At 53.9% G+C, this 19925-nt stretch overlaps 1 protein-coding gene across 3 annotated transcripts in view; it reads left to right on the top strand.

The window, feature by feature from the left end:
• The first annotated feature begins 3239 nt into the window (after positions 1-3239).
• Positions 3240-19925, top strand: part of MVB12B (multivesicular body subunit 12B) — a 63575-nt gene continuing 46889 nt past the window's right edge. Inside the window, exons 1-5 of one of the 3 annotated variants that reach the window (XM_032200160.1) lie at positions 3240-3278; positions 8126-8212; positions 9258-9380; positions 13768-13875; positions 17081-17177. In XM_032200160.1, the coding sequence (XP_032056051.1) occupies positions 9267-9380; positions 13768-13875; positions 17081-17177 (319 nt within the window). In that variant the 5' untranslated portion in view covers positions 3240-3278; positions 8126-8212; positions 9258-9266. Of the gene's footprint in view, positions 3279-3598; positions 3662-7457; positions 8213-9257; positions 9381-13767; positions 13876-17080; positions 17178-19925 lie in introns of those variants that run through there. The other 2 variants (XM_032200158.1, XM_032200159.1) reach the window with 2 other exon arrangements.

Below are 19925 nucleotides of genomic sequence, written 5' to 3'. Positions count from 1 at the left end.
GAATCAGAGATAAAAGCCACCCAGAGCCCTCTCAGGACACAGTCTGTGCTTGTGCACTTCCCTCACTCTACCTGTCAGTTGCTATTCTCCAGGATGCACTCATGGCTGGGAGATGTGCATTGACAGCTACGCCTTCCCCAGTTGCAGAGGTGCCTAAATTAAAACCTCCACAGGAGATACGAGGACCTTCTATTTCCTTTCAGAATAATCAAAGTTTAAATGAGGAATATAGAAGGGAAGTAGCTGTATGGAGACACTCTGCTGGTGCACAAAGTTTAAAGGCAGGAGGCTAAACAAATCTGTGTGCCTAAAACCAGGTGGCAGCAGCTGAGCCTGGACCAGCAGCAGTTTCAGCATGCAGCTGGCTTTTATCTGAAGGCAGGCACGGGGAGCGGGGTGGGGTGGTGCATGTGGCTGTATGAGCCTGCTGTGAACCAGTGCTGTCCCCAGCATTGGGCCCTGAGGAATGATAGCAGCGGGCTGGCCTTGGCTCTGGTGTTTAGCCGGAAAGGTGATGATCCAAGGGAAGGGGGGTGATCCAAGCTGCTGGAGTGGGGTAACAGAAGTAGAGCCCCTGTGCACTGCTAACAACCCTGGCAAGTATGTGTGGTAACTTAGAACAAGGTTCTGGAGGATGAGAAGGATGGGTGTGTGTGTACAGCCACAGCTCCACTGTGATAGCCAAGATTGGCTTAAATTCCTCCTGTTCAGCATCCCAAAAACAAGATGCTGGGGTGAACTGGACAGTATTTGTGACTGCGGGACTCAAGGGAGAAGATGTGGCTGAATAAAAACAAAAAAAAACACACCTTGAAGAACTGTTAAAATATTCAGTGGATAACAATTCTAATACTTATACTTTTGAGTAACTTTATGGTGGTAGATTAACCAACTGCAGCATAGTTATTCACATACCCAATACGAAGTGTACAAGTACATGTATTTGCTGATTCAGAGCCTGTGCTTATGCTCTGTGAAAGAACACAATAGTGCCTTTCCCTCAGACTTAAAACTCTGCCAAGGCTTCAAGGTCTCTGTTTGTAGCAGCTCTGAGCCCTCACCCCGAGCTGTGCCAGCCACCCCCAGCTCCAGCAGGGAAGCCGATGCTGTGCTGCAGGGTGGTGCTCACTGGGGGCAGCTCCTTGCAGGGAAGGAGCAGCTGAACTGTGCTAGAAAGTGACTTGTATCTTGGAAAAAAAATGTTATTGCAGATCGTGCCATAGACACATTGGGATATATGTTTGCAGTGTATCTTAGAATATTTTGTGGATACTAAGCAGCAATTAGTCTTCCTTTGGAATCAATTCATTTCATACTGCTGTGGTAGCAGGGAGAATCTTATTGAAACTCGAGGATTTTTAATATTATTACACTAAAGACTCAGTATCAGCATCTCCATGGGGGAGCATTAGCACACTGTAATGTGTAACAACTTCTCCACTTCAGGAAATCTTGTTGTATTTGTAATAGGGCATTTGGGGCATATATTATGTATGGGACATATTTCTCTTTTCCACCAGGCATCATCTTTCCTTCTGTCTAAATTACTCTCCAAATAAAGAGAAAGAGGAGAAAAAAAAAAAAAAAAAAGGCATTGTATTCCTTATCTCTCTATATATGTATTTTAATCTTTAGACCCAGAAGCCACTACCAGCAATCAGGGCTGCATGTGGTTGAAGCCAGAATGCCTTGGTTGAACAGTGATGGAACAGAGCTGTGGTTAAGAATAGGTGGCTATTACCTCTGTTCAGTAAGTGCAAATTGAATGTGCTTTACTGGAGGGAAATGGCAGATGGGACAGGAGCACCGTGTTTCCAGGACAAATGAAACTGGCTCTGTGCAGGCAGCAGGTAGTGTTTGTCTTTAACAGACCTGGGGGACCACCTTGTCCGGTGCCTGCCCTGAGGGAATGCTGAGTGATGTCTGAAAACTGCTTTTAGGAGGTCTTTTAACTTGATCAGGGATGAAACTGATCTGATTTCTGGAACAGGCTGTCCAGGGAGGTTGTGGAGATACTCAAAGCCCATCTGGATGCCTACCTGGGCAAACTGCTCTAGGGAACAAACTGCTCTAGGGAATCTTCTTTGGCAGGGGGGTTGGACCTGATGATATCTGGAGGCCCCTTCCAACCCCTACAATTCTGTGATCCTGTGAAAAACTGTCCAAGCTGTGTCTCACTGCCTCATTGTAAAGTTTTTCACCATACCTTTGCAGAACCTTTCTTACTGCAATTCATACCCACCACTGTGTCATCTAGCCACAGAGGACATAACAGTTTATTGCCCTCCTCTTTAATGCACCTACAAATTAATGTTTTTCTCCCCTCTTTTACTTCATCTTTCAGCCCATTTTTTTCATTTAACAACTCCAACTCTTTCAGTCTTGCATCAAAGGCTATTGATGTCAGTCCTTACATCCATCTTCCTGTTCTTCAGGTTATTTTTGATGATCTCCCTTGAAGTAAGGTGCTCAGAGCTGAGCGCAGGATGGCTGCAGGATTATATGATTACAGCTGCAGGATACACTGCCGTTCCAGGTTATGCTATGATTTGCATCGTCTGCTAATTTAGCAACTGTGCTCTCATTTCATCGCTGGAATGTGGTGATAATGTGCAGAACCAGAACTCTACAACACCTCTGTTCAAGGTGTCTTCTGTGCTGTGAGCGGGCCTCTGATGGCTTCTGGTTGTCCAGCTGCCCTGTCAAACCCTTAACTCTCTGGACTGTGCCTGCTTAGTTTGATTTTTGGGCCTTGGTGAGCGGTAGAATCAAATATATCACCGAAGCTAGGGAGGCTCCCAGAACTGCTTGTCCCCTAGCCACTGCAAGCTGTCCTCTCAAGAAGAGAACGAGCTCAGTCGGGTGCAGTTTGCTCTTCCTTAGCCTACAACAGCTGCTGCCACTGTCCAAGATGCAGCTTGGTTTAGGACGAGGAGTTCAGGAGCTACAGCTCTCTGCTTTTTCCTCCGGTCATCCCCTGCCTGGGCTCAGGGGCCCAGCCTCGCGGTTCGGTGAGAGCGGCAGAAGCTCCTCAGAGGTTTCCACCGCAGCGCAACCCAGGCGCGGCGTTGGCTTGGCGAAGTTTCGGGTTTTGCCCCGCGCTCCCCGGTCCGTGCGGCGGGGGCACCGCTCGAGGGCCGGGTCCGGGGCTGCTCCCCGCGGAACCCCGACCCCGTCCCCGCTCGGCCCCGCCGTGGGTGTGGCGGCGGGCGCGGCCCCGGGCCGGGCTTTGCCTCCGGTGCCGGCCTCGCGTCGGGCGCTGCGTGGAGGCCGCGCCGGTGAGTGCGGGGCGGCTCCTCCGGGCCGGGGGCTGCCGGGGCCGGGGGGCGCGGGGGCGGGGGCCGGGGCCTGGGCGTGCGCGGCGGCGGCGGCGGCGGGGAGCGGGGAGCGGGGCGCGGCCGAGCTGCGCCGTGCTGCGGCCCCGCCGCTCCGCAGCCCGGGCCCGGGCCCCCGGCCCCCAGCCCCGCCGGGCGAGGCCCCGGCCGCCGCCGCTCCCCGCCCCGCGCCGCTCCGCCCGGCCGCGCAGGCCGCTCCCCCCCCCCCCCGCCGCTCCTCCCGCCGGGCCGCCCCGCGCCGCCCCGCGCCGCCCCGCCGGGCGATGAGGAGCTGCTTCTGCCTGCGCCGGGGGAGCCGCGAGCCGCCGCCCGCCGCGCGGGCAACAGTTAAGTGTCCCCGGGGCCTCGGCGCGGCCGGGCCGGGGCTGCGGGACCGGGCCCGGCCCTGCCAGCGCCCGCGGGGCCCGGGGCGGCGCGGCGGGGCCCGGCGGGGCCCGGCCGTCCCCTCCCGTCCCCTCCCGGAGCTCCGCGCGTGAGGCCGGGCCCGCCGCGAAGCCCCCGGGTGCCGCCGGGGCCGGGTGCCCGCCCCCGGGGGTCGCTCCCCGCGCGGGGCCGGCGGGCGCGGGGCGGTGTCGGTGTCGGTGTCCCGAGCTGGGGGCGCCGCCTGCGGCGGGGCCGGGCCGCTGGGGGCTCCCGGGGGCCGCAGCCTCGGCGGCCGGGGGTCTGGCCGAGTCCTGGAGCCGTGGCCTAGCGAACAGCTCGCTGCGGGCGTTGTGTGGCTGGTTACAGAAAATCCCCCCAGTGCTGCCTTTCTCTCGGTCTTTGCTGCAGGTGTTCGCGGCGTGGATGTGCTCGATTGCTCTTTTTCCTCCCTCAGCCCTGCTCGGAGGTTTCTGCTCAGCTGGAGGTGACGAACACGCGCTGTGTGTCTTTGCTGAACGAGCCAGAAAGGGGAGGCTGAGCTGCCCAAGTTTTGTTTGCTCACCTCTTACCCTGCCGGTGCTTAGGAGTTTTCACTGGTTTCTGGAAGGGTTCTCAAAGATCCACAGAGCGTTAGTGTTTGCTCGGCCTTCCCTGAGTTGGGATGCTCGCGGACTGGTCGCTACAGCTCCAGCTGGGTCCTCAGCTGCAATGGGAGAGCTGGGCTTCAGGAGTTCAGCTGGTCACGTTAAAATTTACATTTCTCCATCCTGTTTTTATTTTAAACCCAGTGAGAGCGTGCAAACACAAAGCTTGGTGGAGCCTGTCGTGTCCCGTGGCAGGTTAGCGGTGCGGTTCAGTGTCGTCCCTGTAACTCTCTGCTTTGCCTATTGTATTTTGTCGGTGTACTGGGAAGAAGGCTTCGTTTGAGCTGCTGGAGGTGTGAAAATAAATACAAAATGTTCCAGTTCTGCAGTGCCTGCTTCTCTAAGTGAGTCCCAAGGTTTAAGGCGCTGTGGCTGCCGGGGACTTGTCCGCACAGGTACCAAGACAGAAATAAGCAAACTGAATGTCATTTAAATTTTGCTACCCCGGTAGAAGGTCATCTGCATTTGGAAATCTATTTTGGTTTGAAATAGGACACTCCTCGCAAGTGACTGCCCATCTGCTGTGAAGCAATGCGAGCGCTGGGTTTCACTCGCCCCGTGCTGGGGTTCCTGTTTCCTCTGGGGTCGGTGAGGAGCTGCGGCACTTCCCCAGCTGCGGGGGGAGGCTGGCGGGGGGTGGGGGTCGGTGTGGGGACGGTCCCGGACGTGCCTCCGTTTGGTGAGAGCTGACACCGAGGCCTTGGGGGTCCCAGCTGCATGTCCTGCCGCGGTCTCCTGTTTCTGTTCTGGCTCAAACAGTTGTGCTTCGGCAGCAGAAATAGCAGCCCAGCAGGGGCTGTGTCCTGTTCCCGGGGGTTGGCAGCCCTGGTGGGGGGACCGGGTGTGCGGAGGAGAGCCCCGGGGTAACCTCGGTGCCGTCCGTGCTGTGCTGGCAGTACCCGCCTCCTTCACGAGATGAGGCAGCGATAACCCGAGCACGTGGATGAGTGTTTCGGCAGCGTCTGCTCTGGTTTGATAGGATTATTTCCTGCAGAGTGCAGGAACTTGGGTAGTTGATTTATTTTTTTCAGTTTTGCCTTAGCTTATGGTTTTCTGCTCTGTGGGAAGTCCTCTGCGGTTTAACTTCAGGACTTGGCCTGCTTTGCTGGAGTTTCTATGGCAGATACGTCCCCAGATCTATTCACCTGCCACTGGCTCCTGGGCTTGCCTCACTTGTTGAAAAGAAACACCAAGAGGGGAGAGCGCTGTACAAACTCAAAATAACACTTTTGTCTCTAAAACCGTGTTCCTTTGTTACGCCTGCGTCCCAGCCAAAGCTCAGTAGTGCATGTGGTCAGGTCACCGTCCTGTAACGCTCTAAATGGACAGTGAAGCCAGTAGAAAAGTGTGCCTAGGATAAACTAATAAAATCAGAGATGAGCTAGCAAGAGTGAGAGAATGCAGAAAGGATGGAAACAGGCGATCCCAGGGCTGTGCTGTCTGCGCCCCCTCTGCTCTCCGTGCCGTGCCTGTTTGCCGTGCGGCTGGGTGGCAGGAGGGCCAGGCAGAAGGCCGCTTCCCCTGCCTTGCCTGTGAGGCCTCTGCTCCATGGGCTGAGGGTTTCCTGGCACCGAGACTCATGGACACCCGGTCAGCTGCTCTGCGTGGAGCCTGCCCGGTGCCCGCTGCCTGCAGGGCGCCTGCTGCTGGGCTTGGAGCAGGAGCGCTGGCTTTGCTGGCATTTGTTCCAGGAAGGTCAGTTTCTGATATTCCTGCCTGCTGCTCTGGAGAGGGAGTCTGCCTGCGTTCTCGGGCCGCCACGAGGAAGATGAGGCTCTGCTGACCTGCAGCAGTCTGAAGCCCTGCGCAGAGCTTGCCGAGAGCGTGGGTGCTGTTCCCACCGGCCTGGCAGGGCGCAGAGCCTGTACCCCTGTACCTGCCTCTCTGCTGGTCCATCTCCCGCCGTGCTGGCCAGCGCAGGGCTTCCCCAGTAGCTGCTGCGAGCCCCATCGTGCAGCTGGGATCAGGCTGCCCAGGAGCCCCACACCTCCTGCCCCCTGTGCCACAGCCGGCTCGAGGCTGCCAGAGGTGTTCAGAGCGAAGCTGGCAGCGCTGCAGCCGAAAGCTCTGCATCCTCGTGCCTCGTCCTGCGGGCATCCTGCTCTGCCCTGCATGTGGGACCGGTGCTGGTGGGATGCATGCAGCGGTGCGGGGCAGGCACGGCCTCTCCCTGCAGGCTTCGTGTGAGCAGTCCCGGCGGGGCTGGCGTTACGTCCTGTCCCGGGGCTCGTGCCCGGCATCCCCTCAGTGCTGGGAGCTGGATGTGGCCCTGCAGCTGAGAACCTCCAGGGAGCATGCTCCCAGCTGAGGGGAGGAATGCTCTTGTGATTGTTGTGGGCTGTTCCCAGCACAACCATGCGGCAGGAGGAGCAGCAGAGGCCCTCAGAGAGCTCAGGAGCAGAGCTGAGCGTGGGATGTGACGGGCTGTTCCCTGGTCAGCTGCTCTGAGTTCCCAGCCACCACGGTGCTAGGCAGGCGTGTGGGTCAAACTTATGTTGTTTAAAGAGAACTTCGTTAAAATAACAAGCTGTCTGATAGGAGTATTTATAGAATCCGTCTCCTCGATTTAATTTGTTCTTTCACTGTTTGGTTTTTCTATTATTTTTAAGTTCAAAGGCATGCTAGAAAAGAAACCAAACTTGCAGCAAGCACCCTGAGGGAGATGTGAGATGTAGCTGCTGTTGGTGTGATTGCCCAGCCGGAAACTCCTCTTTGACCCGTGTAGAGCTCAGAATAACGTTGGTCTGGGTGCACAGACCGGTTGCTGCCGCTCCGTGTCTGTTCCAGAGGCATCCTTGGTACCACCCAGGGACCCTCGGTGGCCGAACCCGCGCTGCCGTGCCCGCTGCCCGTCCCGCACCCCGGCAGGAAGCCCCACGCCTCCGTGCGCGGCCTCCGCTGTTTCCGCCGTGCAGGGGCTTTGTGTGAGCCCTGACAAAGTGCGGATTGATGCGGCTTCCTCTCCCCTCCCCCTGCCGTGCCGTGCGTCCGGCCTGCGAGAGGCCCTGCGACAGAGGTGCCTTTCTTCCCTGGGCCGAGGGCAGCTCCGGGCTGGGCCGGGTGGGGTGGCCAAGCCCTCCCTGTCCTCAGCGCCCCGCGCAGCCCCCAGCCCTGAGGCGTGCTGCGTGCCGTTCCGTGGCGCACTGGGGACTGCCATCGCTTACCTGAACCGCGGCTCCGAGCGGTCCAACAGAAGCCGCTGTCGGCACCCGTCACCCCCCAGCTCCTGCTGTGTAACAGCAAGTCACCAAATTGTCGTGAGCGACGTGGGAAGACGTGCATTCGTATGAAGAACACATTGCAAGTTCTTTATTACAGTCACGTTAAGTTTGCCGAGTTCTGCTCGGTTTAGGCAGTTTCTGCATTATTTGCGAGGAGCTCGTGGGCACAGTGCGGACGTGCAGCAGGGCTGGCTTTGTCTGAGCAGCACCCAGTGGCTTTGTTAGCTGCACAGCCCTTTGTTCTCTGCTGGCCCTGACAACGCGAAGGCTGCGGTGAGGGGACGGGGGTGAGCAGGTAGGGGTCAGGGTGCCCTTCTAGTTGTGCTTTGGAAGCTTAAATCGTGTGGGTAAGAGTGGGCCTGCTTCAGCTGGCTGCCTGCGTGCTGGATGCTTACCAGGCGCTGAAGCAAAGCTCTGTCCTCGATTTGAGTCGTTGGCAGTGGCATTTCCGTCATTTCGAGCACTTGTTTCCTTTGTTTTGGTCACTTCAGGCAGTCTGCTTGTTTGTGTGCCATTGTTATTTATACAGGGCCCAGACTTGCTCTTTTCTTGTCGCCTGCAGCACGATGTTTGTTCAGACTGGGCATTGTGAAGTGTAAAACCCAGGTCCTACTGGCACCAGCACTCACCTCTGCCTTTTCTAGGAGCAGTAAGTAACTGGCCATCTCCGTGGCCTCGAAGCGCTGGGTTTCATTGCTCTTAAGAGGGAACTGGATGAGGTAGCTGTGGTTCTCAGCTTGTCTGGCTGCTCGCGGCGGTGTGCCTCCACACACGGTGCTGCCCTTCTGTCTGCAGGTGCATGGGGGCAGTGTCCTGGGGCAGTCCTTCACAAGAGCCTGAGAGGTCTGGCTCTGGCTGCCGGCCTCTGCAGGAGACCACTTGCTGAGGCAGTGGCACCTTTCCTCCTCCTCCTCCTCAGTGAGCTATTTTGGCAGCTCTCTTGTCCTCTCCCCCTGCTTCCAGTAGCAGCATCTCTCCACATGGGTTGGTTTCACCCGCTTCTCTCCCTCTTTGCGGCTCTTTCCCCTGAAGCATTCTCTTCTCCCTTGTTCCTGGAGGATGCTCAGGCCTCTGTCTGCTTTGCATCAGACCGTCCTGTGTTGCTTCGTGTGCTCCCCTGGCGCTCCGCTCCCTGCAGCAAGCAGAGATTTGCATATAGTGCCAGATACATCTGTGCTGCTACGTGAAGGCGGTCGCATTCAGGAGGGTGCGGTGAGACTGCTGCCTCGCCGGGGAGCCCTCGCTGTGCCCGATGCCTGTGTTGGATGGGGAACCTCGTAACGAAGCCATTACCAGCAGTTTTCTTGCTGCTTAAAATGGCAGAGCTGCTTCAACCAGCCTGACTGGGGGATGAAATTTGCTCTTTATGTGGGGGGGAAGGGATGAACTTGGGTTTTCCCATCACTGGTAAATGGAGACCAGCCCATGCTAAATGTCCTGGAAACAGTGAAGTTAATCTCAGAAGAGGCTGCTGGCCCAAATTCCAGACCTGTTGGGCATTGCACAAACATACCTTCTTATCAAAAGCAAATGAAGGTGCAGAAGGTGTGTCTGGCCTAATCCTGTGTTTAACTTGGCAGTCTGTGGTGTTTCAGCACAAGCACTGTGGCATGCACGCACACAGGCTCTCGGTGCTCTCTGTGCCGCTGAGGTGCGCTGCCCAGCAGCCCTTTAATGCTGTGCCTTTCTTCCAGGATCAGTCCATGATGCCTGAAGTGCGAGACCTCTCCGATGCGTTGCCTGACCTGCCGATGGATCCCATCACGGGCGTCAGTGTGGTTGCATCCCGGAACCGCGCACCGACAGGTTATGATGTAGTAAGTAGAGCTGTTTCAGCTGCTGTCGCTACTGCTTTGGTCCTGCATTAATGAGGCTTTGCTGGGAGCAGCATCTCTTCCACAGAGGGCTTGCCATCAGACGGGTTTGAAGAAGTAATTTGGTAACCAGCTGCCCACCTCTCAGCCCAAGGTACTTAGCAGTGCATTTGCTCAGTGGAGGTTTGTGGGTGCAGTCATGCCACTTCATCTGTGCTCCAAGAGGAGCATAATTACCTGGAGGAGAGGTTTGCAGAAACAGCTGGCCACCGTGGCAAGTAAATTTACTGATCCTAGTAACATCCATCCTGAAGGATTCCTAAGTATCGCGCAAATTACATCTCTGAATAAATGGATCCCACATCAGCTGTTTAATCCCACACATCAGCACTGCACGATAATGATGAGAAGCTCCAGATTGGGAAGCAAATAGCTTCACAACCAGCTGAAATTGCAAGGGCAATTTTGATGGACAGAATGCAAACCTCTAAATTAAGCGTTGGCAGGAGGCTGGGCAGCAGGAGAAGGCAGCTGGATACAGTAGAGATGAACATGGGAATGGGTGGATGGAGGACACAGCGTAACGACTGCTTGTTCCCTGGACTGGTTGCTGTATAGCCACCAACATGATTGTTTTTTTGCCTATAAAGTGAGCGTCCCAAACAGTGAAACATCATGAAATGCTGACCTTGCAGAGTACTGCTTGGGAAGACGTGGTCCCTTTTTGTGTATCCTCCAGCTGCTCTATGTCACACCTTGGGTTTTCAGTGTCACACAGCTTGTGGAGCTGAGCGTGGAAACCCATGGACTGCGGCTTTGCTCACACATTTACAGCTCTGGGTCACGTACAATCGCTGGATCATTGTGCAGGATGCCCTGATCTGGATCACTGTGCAGGATGCCCTGTATGGTGTGAGAAGAAAGAAAAGGGATCAAGCTGAAATAAGGGGCGGTGTGTCCGTGTGTGTGTGTGTGTGTGTGAGAAAAGGCTCCTGAGAGACCTGGAGGGGTTTTTGCATTTACTGCATTTTTCTGAGTGCTGATTACCTGTGTGAGCCAGGCTGTGTAATTAGCTGCTTGCCCTGATAAAGGAGCATGGGACAATGTGAGAGTTGTGATAACAGAATTGCATTCTGCCTAAATGGCTGGGCAGAGAGCTGCTCACCCCAGATAGCCTGTCTGAGGTTTAATAGGGAACTTTAGCACTAGCACAGTTTAAACTAAACAAGATAAAAGATTCTTCCTGTGGCTTAATCCAATTACAGCGGTGTTGTAATAATGCTTGTGAATGTGGGTTGCTCTCTCCTAGGGGGCACAGAGCGGAGGCTGCCTTTTCTCTGATTTTTCTGTTTTGCTTTGCGTTTACAAGGAGCTCTTTTGACCCGGGGCCAGTGGTCCCTGCTGTCGCCAGCGGTGGCGTTTGCTGGCTGCAGTTTCTTTACCTGATGCGTGGCTTCCACACGTTTCCTCCTTCAGCCATGCGTGTAGCGAAGCTGCAGCGTGGCTCTGTGCCTGGGGCTGTGCTGGGCCCCCAGGAACTGCCTTCGGTGTCCTTCCACTGCACAGCGCCTGCTGTGGTGTGGCTGCACCAGGGGTCACGACACGTCCTGGTGCCCAGCCCCTGGGGCGGGTGAACGCGGGGCTGTGCCCCTCTTGCCTGGATGTCTGGGCAGGGGCTCCTCTGCACAAGTCAGCCGCGTGTGGGGGCACCACCTCCCCACGACCTCTCTGGAACCCAGCCTGGAGTATCTCAGGGCACAAAACCAAGCATGCAGAAGCGCTCTTCTGAATGCGGAGGGCGAAGGCTGTAGCAGGTTCAGAGACGTGGGCATCGTGTGGACCGGAGCAGTACCAGGCTCGAGGTTTCTCCAGATCTTTTAATTGCTGAAGCACCAAGGACCGGATTTTGCCAACACGCATGGAATGTGTCTGAATGTAGATTCCTGAAAATCTGCCCAAACTGGCAGGACTGAGCCCAGAGGTGGGGAGGAAAGGGAGGAGAGGTGGGCGGAGGGCTGGGGACAGGAGGGAGGTGTGGTTCCCGCGCTGCAGGCTCGCGGCCAGCTCGGCGCTGCGGGTTGCTCTGGGGCTGCGGTGCCGGGGCAGGGGTGGGGGCAGCCCCTGCCGGGGGGCAGGCAGTTCAGCGAGCCTGCTTGCCAGAAGAGCTGGCCCAGGGCTGCCAGTAGCAGCATGCCGGTGCAGGGCGCTGTGCGGCTGGAGGAGCCGGCTGGGAGACGCCTTCTGTACCGCGTGCCGCTCCTCTGTGTCCAGCTGGTTGTGGCGTGCACTTGAGGAACGTCTTCAGCTCTGAGAACGACCTTCCCTTGTGCTTGGCAAGGCGCTGTGCCAGGCGGGCAGGCACCTGGCTGTTCAGCTCCACATTCCCTTTCCCTCTGCAGCTCATCTCTGCCCCCTCTGCTCTCGTTCTCTGTCCGTACCCCTCCTGGTCCTCTGGGCCCAGACAGCTCCTGACAGCAGGGCATGGGCTGTGACCTGGAAGAGCTTGTGCCTACGCTTCACACGTCTGCAGTGTGTGAATGCTGGGATTCCTGCCTGCTTTTGGTGGTCGTTGCAGACAAGGGGGTGGGAAGAAGTTTGGAGCAGCCACACTGGAGCCAGCCCAGATCTGGGAGTACCACCCCCACTGCTCCCTCGGTAAGGCCAGGGTGTTGGGCACCATCTCCACCATCCTGCACGTTCCTCACACCTTACCAAAGCAGGGAAGACGTGGGCTGGGGTTGCTCAGCACCCGTCCTGCTGGGACAGGCCTGCTGCAGTCTCTCCACATCCTTCCCCTCTCGCGTTACCCCACCGTGGGCATGTTGCCCTCACGCAGCTTGGGCACGGTTCTGCTTCCAGGGGTGGTGGGGATCCTCCTTGCCTGCAGGAGCCTAGCAGATGATGTAAGACATTTCCTGTTTATATTACTCTGTTTTCTTTCCCTGTGAGTTTTCTGACAAGTTAATGCATGCTTACATTCTCCAGGCTTGGAAAGAGGCTTCAGCAGGATGGTGCGGAGCCACAGCGTTCAGATTAATCGCTGGGGATAGCGCCTGCAAGTGTTGCGTTTCAGCAGCAGCAGGCATGGCTTTGCCTGGCGTGCCCGTGGGAGATGGTGAGGTCTCAGCCCTGGCTGCTTTCTGTTTTGCTGCCTGCATTGCCCTAAGCACCGTGCGGGAGGAGCGGCTCGGGGTGCGCTGCACGGCGCTGGTGGTGGGCAGCGGGTTGGCTGGGCAGGGAGGTGCCGGAGGAGCTCGGGCTCAGGCCCCAGCTCTGCAGGGATGCCCTCCCGGGGGGACGCCGGAGCAGGGCTGCAGGGAGGGAGCCCCAGCACCTTCCCAAAGAGGAGTGCTGTGCGCGGTGACTGGCTGGGAAGCTAACTTCAACCGCTTTGAGATTTGAGGCGTTAGAATTGCAGGGTAGTTGCCTATAAGGGTTTGTGATGTGGTTTTTATTTTTTTTCTGTTATTGCTTTTTGAGGATTTTTTCAGTGCTGAGTCAGGGCATAACACTGCCAGGCTCTCTCCTCTGGGAAGGCAGAGGTGCCAGCTTGTGCACGCCCGTGCTGGAGCCTTCCTGCCGTTCAGCTGTGGGTCGGGGGAAGGCAGCAGATGCACCCTCTTGTGCCGCGAGAGCAGGGGCTGTGCCCTTTGCCGATGGGTCTGCTCCAGAGCTCTGCTGTGTGTGCAGGGCAAAGCCTTCATAAGAGGAAGGGAAATTGAGGTATGAAAGCGGCGTACCCGAGTTTTTCATCTTCCCAAGGGAGCGAAATGCAGGTGCTCTGGTGCAGCAGCCCCAGTCGGGCGGTGGGGTGACTGGCACAAGGGCTTGGAGTTGCCTCTCTGCTGTAACTGTTGTAGTGTCACCACTCCTTTGAAGTGACTTTTTAATCCAGTTTAAATCGTGTGAAATCACAAGGAAAGGCTTAAAGATTTTTGTGGGAGTACTTCTTGTTCTGGCCTTTGTCAGGAGAAGTGGCTGTGGCTCCTGGTCAGCCCCGGGGCCATCGCTCTGCAGACAGCCGTGGGCTTTGTTGGGATGGAGCCCTCCTTGCCGTGTGCCCCTGCACCTGTGGCAGTAACGAATGCCTCCATGTGCTGACTGTTCCTAACTATTGTTTGGAGACTGCAGCCAAGTTGCTGTTTCCTCATTAGAACAGCTTTTGTCAGAGCATCTTTAATCAATGGACTCCCAAGCGGCAGCACTTTTAGAACTTTTTTTATACCTCCTCTTGGAAGTTCTTTGCACTGCACCTTGTGAAGAAATAATGAGATGCTGTGAGAGTTCAGGCTGCTGTTAATTAGAAGAGGTCTGAAGAAGTAGTCCTGCACATATATTAACTTTATCTTGGCTCACATGTCTCCTCTCTCCCTCTGTCTCTTCTTTCCAGGTTGCACAAACAGCAGATGGCTTGGATGCTGACCTCTGGAAAGATGGCTTATTTAAATCCAAGGTCACGCGATACCTGTGCTTCACAAGATCATTTTCAAAAGAAAATGTAAGTCCGTTTGCTGAGTGTCTGCATGATTTGTATCTGTGCCTGCTATGTTCTTACCCACAAGGTGATTCATTTTATTGAGCCAGTTATAATTCAAGCAGGCATTTAACTGTGTTTTGGTGACTAAAGAGGCAAACTGCAATGGCCAGATATTTGTGTTTTGTTTATGTTCATCATGGAAGGAAATCACTGGTGAAATCTGTAACAAAACCAGCAGAAGAGTGAGTGTTTACATTTCAGCACCCCCCTTACACTAGCAATGGGTGCTGCATGTTCCAAATCCTGTTAGATTTCTAGCTCTAATTACGCAGAGAAATAAATGCTGCAGATAATGTTGACAAAGGAAATGTTAGTTTCTGAGTCCAGGGGAATCACACCTGTCTTCTTGCAGGATTACATTTTTCCTTATTTTTTGTGTTCATTCTTGAAAATTTGTCTACGTTGTGCTTACACCACCCTATATTTGCAGTCTTCTAGTATGGCTATTAAACAACTGCCAGTGATCAGAAACGAGCTTATGTCTGCCCACATCTCCTGTGGAAGGGGGGAGACCATGTGCAGTGAGAGCCTGACGCCTTCTGCTGTGTTCATTTAATTTTTCAGTTGAGGGTAGTGTGAAAACTTCCTCTTTTCTGGAGGAGCTATTTAATTCTACAATGAATGCACTCCATCTAGTGGGTATTTCTGCTTTTCTTGGTATTCTGGATATTCACAGTGACGCAATTGTCAAGGGTATGGCGGTACCATTTCGTGCTTTTACCAACAATGGGAACGGAAAAGCAGCCGTGACTTTGGAGGCTGATCGCAGATCTTGCCAGGAAAAACAAGGGCCTGCCTATTTCCAGCATTTGCCCTTTATTCCTTCCACTTTCTCCAGATTAAAATGAAGCTCCAGAGCCACGGGAAATACTGCTTCCTCGGGTGGATGGACAGTACCTGTTTTTTAAGCCTTTAGTACCTGCAGCAGCAGGAATAATAGCACCAGAATAGGTAGGAAGGGTACTAAACAGAAAGATTTGTGATCATTTGGGTATTAAGTTTATCTGCGGCTACCTTAAATGCAAGGTTGTCAGAAATAATTATGGGATAGTAGCAACTACTGGCTACTGGAGACAGCGTAAATCCCCCCAGTCAGTGCCTGTTGGGCTTTGGCATGAATCATCTGCTCAGCATGGCACGGGAATATGTTCTTCGTATTTATGAGAAGTGAATTAAAGGGGGGGGGATCGAGGGGGGGGTCTCAGCTGCACAGCAGACGCATGTGCGAGGAGCGGTGCAAGCGGCCGTGCCCCACGCAGGGGCTGTCTCACAGCCTGTGCCGGGTGGGTGCTGCTGGGCTCCGGGCAGCAGCCGCGGGCTGAGCTGTGGGGGGACCACGGGTGGCAGGGAGCTCCCTCTCTTTGGGCGGTGGGTTTCCTGAGGTTTGTCAGCCTGCTCACACCCGTGAGTGGGTTCTGTCCTGAGGACACTCCTCTATCCAAACTCAGCAGAAGGTGCAGCTCACGCTGCTCAAGGCTGTAGGTTTTGTGTGTGCTTGGGGCCTCTCTGTGAGGCAGAGATGCTGGGTAGATGGTGCAGCGAGCCTGCCAGCCCCCCAGGAGCACGCAGCTGACCAGCACTCCTGGTCGCCCGCCTGCAGGAAGCTTGGAAATGCAGGTTGTGTGGCCTGGGAGGAGGGGGGGCAGATGAGCGGCTTTTTTTTTCCTGGTGCAGAGCAGCCCAGCAGAGCTTTCCATCTCCTCGGTCTGCCCCAGCCATGCAGGGCTGCGATGGGCTGCGCCCAGCCTGGGACCCCCAGGTAGCAGAGCACTGGCTCACCTGGACCTGCAGGTGTTGCTGCTCTTTGGGCTGCAGGCTTTACGCATGGGGTGTTTGTGTTGGTTTGTTTTTTGGTTTTTGTTTTTACAGAACGGTGGGAACGACTCAGCTAGAAGAACATGTTAGCAGAGTGAATGCAGCATGGTTACCTGGTTTACAATGGGGACAGCCTGCAGTGCCCCATTATCAGAACAATTGTTCTCAACAGCTTAAAATATTTGGCAATTTATAAGGATGTTTTGGGTATTTAAATGTCACATCTAGGAGACCTGGAATGGTGCATCTCACAGACAGAGGGATGGAGGCAGCCGGGGGCTGCCCAGCCTCGGTTGCTTGGTGTGAGCTGGGGACACAAGCCATGTGTGTGCTGGTTGTCAGGGCTGCAGGCCTAGGGGCAAGGAGCTGACTGTGAAACGCAGAACCTCAAAATCAACTCCAGCCTGATCTCCCCTTAGTTCAAAGGCTACAAATTCAAATATGTTTTCAGATAGCTCAGAATAATAACCAGAGAGTAGAGATACGCATGAAATAGTTTGTCTGCCAGACAAAAAATACTTATCAGGGAGGTACCTGGAAACAAGTAACAGTAAAACACACTGGCAAGTGTGATGGCTTAGGATGAAATCTTAATTTTTCTGTGTTGCGTTTCTGTTTGTAAAGGCTGTGTAGTATCTGAAGTGTAGGGCTTTTTCTTCAACACGTGAATGCAGATTACTGGGAGCAATGTTGGATTTAATGAGAACTGCAAAGAAAATCTGGTCTCTAAACAATCATGGAGGATGTCGTTCTGAATTGTATTTTTAGCTCTTCAAGCCTTGATTAACAGGGCAAGGCATCAGATCAGAATTCATATGGACTCTAAATGAAGCTCTTCCTTCCAAATGGCCTGCTCTTCTGGAGCACGCCTGAGCTTGGAGCTAGAACTGTGTCTGTTCAGTACTAATTAGCTAATGCATGTAATGACTCTGGCTGTGTCTGCAAGAATCCTCTTCCCGCAGTGCTTTCTGCCATCGCTGTCGCAGAAGTGTCGAGCTCCTCTTGCAGCGAGCAGTGAAGTTACCTGTGTAGCGGGTGGGGTGGTGGAGCTGGTACCCTGAGCTGCCGTGCTTTCAAAAAGGAAGAGTTGGGTTCCTCTTCCGAGGATCCAGGAGTGCAGCTGTGGATGAGACGGCTGAATCTGTGAATGCCAAAAGCTGCCTGGTATTTCCTATTCGGTCACTGTAGTTCCTGGGGAAGGACAGGTCCAGGTGTTGCCGTGGTATCTCCTTGCCTGTTTCTCAGTGGCCAGGTACAATGACAAGGCATCCTGGGACTCAGAAGGGGATAAAAGCTGGGTTTGAACTGGATCATGTCGTAATCGCTGACTGTTTCTTTTCTCTCTTCAAAGAGCCATTTAGGCAACGTCTTGGTTGATATGAAGCTCATTGACATAAAGGACACTTTGCCTGTGGGCTTCATCCCCATCCAGGAGACCGTTGATACACGTAAGTTGGTGTCGGTTCCTGCAGCGCCGTGGGGTGGTGCAGGGCAGCGGGATGCTCCAAGTGCTGCTCTGGGGGGCATCTTCAGGGGTAGCTCTTCTTGTGCTCTCCAGGCTTGTTAATGCTGCTGCCTGGCTGCCACCAGCTCTCCCGCTCACGCAGGAAGGAATAGTTTATTCTTCCTCTTCCCAAGGGCAAACTGAGCCTCACGGGAACAGAGCTGCTGTGAGGGGGGGTGTTCACAGACAGGTACGAGAAGGGAAGTGGGTGCACGTGGGGCTGTGCTCATGCACACGTGACTTTCACCGCCCGTTGCAAACAAACAGAAGCCCAGGACTTGGCAGGCGGTGCTGAGGTTATGTTTGAGCTTGCTGAGAGAAGCCACAAGTGTGGCATCCAGGGGAAATACTGTCCTCGTTTCTGCAGGGCAGAAATGGCTTTCCTGCAGCATTTAAGCAAACTGCTCGTGAACGGGTCTTCCGATCCTCTGAGACTTGTGGCAGCAGCAGCTGGAGCCGTGTCTGGTCACAACAGCCCAGCCTGCAGCAGGCAGCGAGTGCTCTTGGCTCGTGGTGCAAAGCAGCCTGGGGCCAGCCCCGTGGGAGCTGTCTGGGAGGGCTGCGCAGCGCCGGGTGCTGGCGCTGAGTGCACGGTTACCACGCGGGAGCGTAGGTGGCTGGTACCAGTTCTTTCCAGTAAAGAAATCCAGGCTGGCTATGAACAGAAAGGAGGTGTGTGGGCCTGCTTTGCAGGGGGTAACTCATCCAGATCTGCAGCAGAGGAGGATCATTTTTCAGTTGCTGCTGACCTGGTTCTGTTTGGAACCTGTAACCCAGAAGTGAAAGGCTCTGCAGCCCAGTACTGAGCCCACGGGTCGTCCCCTTTGCCTGGAGAATTCCTTAGCTCATGTGGCGTGGGAGACTCACACCTGTGGGAGAACTGGACAGTTGTCAGCTGTTGGCGTAGCTTTTGTAGAAGTCTAGGTAGAGAGGTGAGAAGGGACTTCGTAATTAATTTAAAATGCATTGAATTGCAACCCGTACAATCTTTAAAGCGGTGGCACTGTCTGTATTAATGAAGTGGTGCATATCCCTGTCTCCGTTAGCATGACTGAGCACATTTTGATTGTCTGTATATAATATGTTTACTTAAAATTAACTGTGGTTAAGCATGAGTAATTAATGGACCTAGCTCTTAAACCAAATTTGCTACAGACTGCAGGCTCTATCCAAGTGTGAAAGAGACCAAAGACAAAAGCAAATAGTGTACTCAGCTTTATACATATTGTGAAAGTTGAGTAAGAGACGCTAATTTTGGTTAAAGCCAAATATTTTGGTTATACGTTTTTCTATGTTCTTCTCTAATGGTGCATGACTTGTAATAAATACATTAAATATAGCATTCTTTGGTGGTTCTTGACAAAATTTTCAGATGCGGAAGCCTTAAACCCTGGACTCCTTAGACCTGTTCTAGGTATGTCAGAAGCCCTAGTTTCCCAAAGCAGAAGGATTAGAGTTCAGGGATGTAGGTATTTAATATCTCTAAAAAGCGTCACTGTTAATCTGACGTGGCACGCACGGGTGCTGCACTGTGACACACCTCACACTGCCTGTATGTTTGTTGGTGCTGGTCTGACAGCAGGCTTCAAAGGCCAGGATGAATTGCTTTCTCCAAGGTAAAGATTACGAAACAGCAGGAGCCTACAGAGACAGGACTGCTTACCATCTGTTCAAGTGAGGGCATATTTTTAAACTGGAGAATACTTACTCATATTAAACCGGAGGGCTTTTATTCTTCTCCCAGTGCTTGTTTATACCTGTTGGTTGCTTTCAGACTTTCATGCAGTGTCTGCACTTTTGATTTTTCCACTTTATCAGTAAGAGCTTCTGTCGTGTCTTTCAGTTGTCTGCGTTCACAGATGGAAACCTCACCCTGCTCACGTTGAGAGTCCCACAGATTTTTAGGGTGAGGTGGAGCAAATCTGTGTCAGTGTGCCAGTACCACATGTTGTTGTGCAACTGACCCATAACTGAACATAGTTTGCACCTGCATGCAGACAGGTAGTAGGCTTATACATGAACTCATTGTACGGATAAGCCTTAATTGTGGGCTTTAGTTTTTGCAATGAATAGCACAGAAACAAGTGAAATTTCTGTGACACACAGCAAGAAGGCACCATGCAGGAGATTCATCTGCCCTTTGAACACAGGTCAGCACAGCCCAGTTACCCCGTTGGGGATCCCAGCAATTCTGCTTTTAAAACCTGGTTTTAACCCTGCAAAGACACCAGGGCAGATGTAGTGGAAGTATCGCTTCAGTGCTTGCTGAGGGAGTCAGGAGAGGTTGTTAGCACTTAGCAGAAGTCACCTCTCCAAATCTCACATCCTGTCAGCGCTCTGTGACAGTGTTCTGCCTGCTTTGGCTGTTGGAAGCACTTCTCAGAACAAACTGTCCACTTGTGTCAGCAGCTTCCAGGTATGTTCCCAGAGGCAGAGCTTGTAGAAGAAATACTCAGGTATCCAGGCCAGTGAGTCAAACGCTGCTTTGGAAAGAGGAAGCAAATATGAGAAGCATATGGAAGTGGGAAAATCACCTGCCACTTCTGTTCCCTAGTGCAGTGTGCTGTGGCATGCACGATGCCTTATCTTCTCTACAAAGGGAAGTAGGGGGTATTGGTTTCTCACAGTGCCTAGTAACAATTCCTGCACGGTGTACAGAGAGCTCATAGAAAATTTCTTCAGTCGTTGAATG

This window comes from Aythya fuligula, chromosome 19 (genome assembly GCF_009819795.1).
Source record: "Aythya fuligula isolate bAytFul2 chromosome 19, bAytFul2.pri, whole genome shotgun sequence".
Taxonomy (NCBI): Eukaryota; Metazoa; Chordata; class Aves; order Anseriformes; family Anatidae; genus Aythya; species Aythya fuligula.
Note: the sequence above shows the minus strand (reverse complement) of the source record. Positions and strands in the feature narration are given on the sequence as shown.